This window comes from Ipomoea nil, unplaced genomic scaffold (genome assembly GCF_001879475.1).
Source record: "Ipomoea nil cultivar Tokyo-kokei standard unplaced genomic scaffold, Asagao_1.1 scaffold1026, whole genome shotgun sequence".
Lineage (NCBI taxonomy): Eukaryota > Viridiplantae > Streptophyta > Magnoliopsida > Solanales > Convolvulaceae > Ipomoea > Ipomoea nil.
In genome coordinates, this window is record NW_017617454.1 from 3,212,073 (window position 1) to 3,217,209 (window position 5,137).

At 35.2% G+C, this 5,137-nt stretch overlaps 1 protein-coding gene across 1 annotated transcript; it reads right to left on the reverse strand.

The window, feature by feature from the left end:
• Nucleotides 1-696: 696 nt before the first annotated feature.
• LOC109180298 (probable rhamnogalacturonate lyase B) lies at nucleotides 697-4,534 on the reverse strand. Its single transcript, XM_019329787.1, has 13 exons — nucleotides 4,424-4,534; nucleotides 4,053-4,125; nucleotides 3,794-3,915; nucleotides 3,665-3,718; nucleotides 3,388-3,504; nucleotides 3,171-3,290; nucleotides 2,931-3,066; nucleotides 2,488-2,658; nucleotides 2,239-2,391; nucleotides 2,031-2,137; nucleotides 1,844-1,934; nucleotides 1,377-1,675; nucleotides 697-1,297 (listed from the first exon to the last, which is right to left on the reverse strand). Exons 1-13 carry the CDS (start codon nucleotides 4,516-4,518, stop codon nucleotides 814-816), a joined length of 2,022 nt encoding a protein of 673 aa, XP_019185332.1. The 5' UTR covers nucleotides 4,519-4,534; the 3' UTR covers nucleotides 697-813.
• Between the last annotated feature and the right edge of the window lie 603 nt (nucleotides 4,535-5,137).

The following is a 5,137-nucleotide window of genomic DNA, read 5'->3' on the forward strand; positions in this document are numbered from 1 at the left end:
ATAAACCTTCAATATATTAAAAATAGATATTTATTAATAGCTCACTTCACAATGTGGATCTTTGTAGTCTTGTGGATAGTATAATTTTCCAGGCAGATCAAACCGTCCAAGAGTGATCCAATTTCTTAAATCTCTCCTAAAATCCCATCGTATATACTATCCTGAAGATTTCATGAGCGATTCTTATCGAATAAAATAATTGTTGCAAAATTTATTTAATATTATGGCCATTATCTATGCACCTATTTTATATCATAGATATAGTTACAGAGTTATATTATGGCCATTATCTATGAATTGAACATTGTCTCACATATTTTTAGATGGGATGTTTATATCAATGGAAGGTCGGGAACATTGTATGTCTTGACAAGAAATGCAACTAAGAAAAAAATCTCAGAAGACGGAAAAGTATATATGGCACTTTGATACGATAAACAGGTGCTCCCACTGATTCAATTATTATTAAAAAGGTGGTCCCACTGTTCAACTGCTCTCTCTTCCTCTCTCTTTTTCTCTGTATGATTTGAAAATATGATCACATATAGTTAGTTATTGTTTAAGTAATGGATTACTTGAAGAACTGCAACGATTGAATATATGCTTGTTACCGTAAACTTGTTATGTATATGGAAATAATATAATTCAATTACAATCAATAGTATCAAAGAATTTAATTTCCCTACCAATTAACAACAAACCAATTGATCCCTTGGGGAGCTAAAAGCTAAACCATTTATCTATATCTATGTGTAAATGTGTATACACACACACATATATATATATATACAGATACAGATTCCATATATCTCATCAGTAGCTTGGCCCTTCCAAACGGATGTAGTCATACATGGCTCCATTGAACCGATATCCTCCTCTTGGCTGCCTCAAATATATTGTGTTTCTTCCATTCCCAACCATAGTTCCTGGAAACTCAAAGCTCCACAGACTATACAACCCATGACTTCCATGCCTCGCAATTGCATTGTCCCTTCCATTTCCGCCTGTTGTGAATCCGGGCATTCTCGTACCAGGATCACTGTTAATCCAAACCTGAATTTTCGCAAAGTTGCAAGAAGCTAACGCTATCCGCAGTGTATAGGTTCCTGCCCAATTAACATTCTCGAGAGGGAACAAGATTGTCCATGTCGTTGGTTCATACGTGTCATTCCCAACTTTCCTGTTCACATGAGCAAAGAACCAGTCTTTCTGGTAATCACTTTGTCCAACTGTGTAGGACAAATCTTGGTAAGGATATGCATCTGTGTATCGATCCCATAATCCATATTGTCTATACCTATTTTCATAAGTGTAACTTTTAGTAAAACGAATTTAAATTTGTAATTAAAACATATTTACTGTGAAGGGGATCTTACTTTTCAGTATGATTTGTTAAAGCATAGTTCATTAACTCCGGGACAGGATCAGGGACAAAGAATTCTGCAGACTTTCGATCAGGGATACCGATTTCCCATAAAGTTGGACCATTTCTTGGAGGATCAAAGACAAGCCCGCCCAGATTAATTTCATCTCCTGGGTTGATTTTAACGTCAATGTTGTATTTGTAATCTCCTAGGATTCCAGGGGCCCAACCATACAAGCTATAGTTTCCAGGCCTGACAGCACTAATCTTGAAGTACCCGTTGTCGTCTGTTTGTGTCCAAAATTGGTAGCCCTGACACCAACATTTTACATTTATATCATCAAATACAAGAACAAATGCAATATGCATGAACCACTGATAAATGTTCATTTTTAATATACCAAAGGTTCGTTATTTATGTACTGAAAGTTCAATTTTAGATTAAAAAAAAAAAAAAATTATAAAGTAAGAGTGTGAAACCTTGACATCTTCTTGCCAAGATCCAGCAAGTCCTGGTGGAGCCAGACCCACATATGCAGATTTTGCTGGCATAAGTTCTTGACTCAGATACCTAAGGGTGACCATTATAAATCCATTAAATTCTCTGGGATTTATTTTGTAAACAAAGAAAATATGAGAATTAATTCAAGAAAATTTGAAAAATCACCTATCACGGATTAGTAGTTGGCCTGAAACTGTGCCCCGTTGACTGGCACTGGGATAGTCTTCAGACTTTGGGAAATCATAAGGCCAACTTTTAGTTTCTAAAACCATCTGAGGGGAAAGAAATATAATATATGCCCTTAGTAATCATCCATCTCACACTAAAAATTATGACTTTATAAACATAGATTATATCCTGTTAGATTAATTACCTGTTGTTTGGCATTTTCCCAGAGACTTTTTGGGTCAGTGCCTTGATCAGAGTTTAGATAAATAAAAACTGGGCCAAAAACCTTTTTCCAGGCTTCACCATTTCGCAAGCTAAGACTAAAATCGTTACCAGCATAATGACCACTGAAGAATATCTGAGCAGCAGAGGTAACATCATGAGCCATGTTACAAATTTACAATTTACAAGTGCTTGTGTTTCAAGATATATATAGCAAGGAAAAGTTACATACCGATAAGGCAGTCGGACCGACATGCGAAGTGAGGTCTTGTTTTATTGGTCCTCCTGATCGGAACTCATCCCCTCCCGTGATGATCCAAAACCCAACATGTGGCTTGGGACAAACCCACCCGTGTACCTTAGTATCCTTGTTTTCTAAGGAGTATTGGTATTTGTCGTCCACCTAAATCAATGTCCAAGCAACACAACTAAGCCAAGAATTTCATAAAATACAATGGCCCTATTTAGTAATATAGTCAGCTTATCAGTCAATTTTGGCTGATCACTATTAACTGTTTGATTTGGTTAAAAATCAATATGGTTTGATTAAATAGCTTTTTGTAACAGCTTATTGCTTCAAAACGCTAAAATTCAAACAGCAACTCAATCAACTAACAACTATTTATCAAACACCCAAAGAAGGGAATTAGGAAACTAGCTTAGATAGTTAATTACCTCTCCTTTCAAGCTAGGATTGGATGGTTTGGTTAGTAAAACAGCTTCTTTGTAGTCAAGAGGGTGCCCAGCCGATCGATCACTGTCACTGGGCATCACTCTCTGTATGTCATCTGATATTGCCATATAGTTGAACCTATATGAAATTAACCAAATACTTAGATTATCAAATAAAAAAAAAATTAAAAAAAAAAAACCTTGAAAAACACAAAATATTGAAGCATAAGCTATTTAGCTTACAGTTTTCTTTGCAGTTTGACAGCAAGTCGAGTTTCACCGATATCTACATCAGGCCACCCTTCAGGATGATTGTATATGGCGTAGGTGTAGAACCCAGAGCTGCCAGGCAGCATTACATATCTGCAATATTTAGGGATATATTATACAAATTCAAGGCTTCAAAGCACATATAAAAAGTTGACTGCAGGTTTTGAAGTTTAATCAAATTAATAAAGACCTCTTATCAAAGTCCATAGGAACACTTGAAGAATCATTTGGATTATAAGTCTTCGTAAAGGAGACTTCAATTTGGTTCTCGTCTGCTGTTATTACACTGAACTGTGTTCCTGGAAGCCTGCATGCATGCAAAAGGTTCTAAGATGAATGTATCTGAAAATTTTATTTAAAAATAACTTCGGTCAAGCGATCTCGTTAACCAAACTATATATACATATATAATAGGCTAAAGGAGTAGCAATTAACAAATTGATGTAGGGAAGACTGGAAGAGCCTACCTATCAAAGTTGCCCGTGCTTATCCCTGGCCTGCTCCACACGATATCCCAATACCTGTATGGATGTAACGTTAACATTTGAAATATTAATTAAGTGTAAAGTGTATTTGCTTACAGTGTATTTACTTACCCTCTATTTGTTTCTCTAAGACCATATTCCAGTACATTTCTAATTCCTCGATACTTAATCCCTTCAATTCCTCCAGCTGGATTGGATAACGTGACTGTGATGAAGTTATTCTCCATCACCACCTGTAAATATTAAATGTAATGTGTTAAATATTCTCTTATTCTTATCAGACAATAAAATTTAAAAAAAAAAAAAAATTATTGGGCTAATTATTGTTACTAATATATTCTCAGATTAAAGTCCATGGAGTTTAGTTTACGTGTGTATCTGTGATTTGTAGTCTCAACGGGGTTGATTGTTTCATCTCTTGACTGTCGCTTCCCGGAGTTGACCTGCAAGTTCAAAGGATTATATTACATCAAACACAAACATGTTTTCATTAACCAAACAAACTAAAAACTTGTTTGAGGTATTTTTTTATCACGGGAAACCGTAACCACCAGCTAAAGGTGTACACTACATAAACCTGGTCTTATGATCCTAACCCACAAATGACCATAAGGAGATAAAGTAACCTAATTAAATTATCAATATCGGCCTTACTCAAATCAAAAAGGCTAATTGGGCTCTTTTATTGAGAGTCGAACTTGAAAGTAATAGTGAAAATTAAACAAAACCCAAAGTACGTACCTAGCAGCGTTAACAGAAGAAGCAAAGAGCAAGAGGTAGTAAACAACAATAGAGAACCGCCATAACCGAACATCTGCTCCAGTCTTGCTTGCCATCTTTACCACACATGCACAACAACCTAAACAAGAAAAGGTGACCTGGACAACATTCGACATATATTACTACATAGTACAATAAACAACTTAGGAAAGGAAAGAGGATTGAAAATAAAGGAATAAGAATAGCAAAAGAAAGAGGCAGGCCAGGGTACTACGTACTATACGTAATTACGTATCCTCAGAGCTTTAGGCGTTGGAGAAAATATGTAATGTATTGTGAGCAAAGGTTGAACAGATCGAAAAAAGAGTTCTATTTATAGGTTTTGTGATAGAGTTGGTCCTAATCCATTAAGAACATGGTTTAACATTAATCCTTTTTTATTTATAATTTAAACTGTGTGTATTCCTAAACAATACAGGACTACTGACTTTTAATTAATTAGGTATTATTTAGGTATTTAGTGTTGAACTTTGCGGGGAAATATATAGATAATACTATTCCAGAAAATGTTGTGTTTTTATACCTAGGGCTGTAAAAGGTGTTTAGCTCACAGATTTAACTCACTGGTTCAGTAGGAAAAAGTAAAAGGTGGCTCTGATCTCTGGTTAAGAATCCTGTTTTATCCCTAACTTGAATATTAATTAATGACTAATCTTTTTTTTTTTTCTATCGGAT

What these genes read in the sequence shown, in the direction of transcription:
- LOC109180298 (XM_019329787.1), bottom strand. Translation starts at nt 4,518, where the DNA reads ATGGCAAGCAAGACTGGAGCAGATGTTCGGTTATGGCGGTTCTCTATT. An exon ending in TACAAATCACAGATACACAC is followed by an intron (nt 3,916 to 4,052) that starts GTAAACTAAACT and finishes TAATATTTACAG; the next exon opens with GTGGTGATGGAGAATAACTT. An exon ending in GGGAAAATGCCAAACAACAG is followed by an intron (nt 2,138 to 2,238) that starts GTAATTAATCTA and finishes CTTTCCCCTCAG; the next exon opens with ATGGTTTTAGAAACTAAAAG.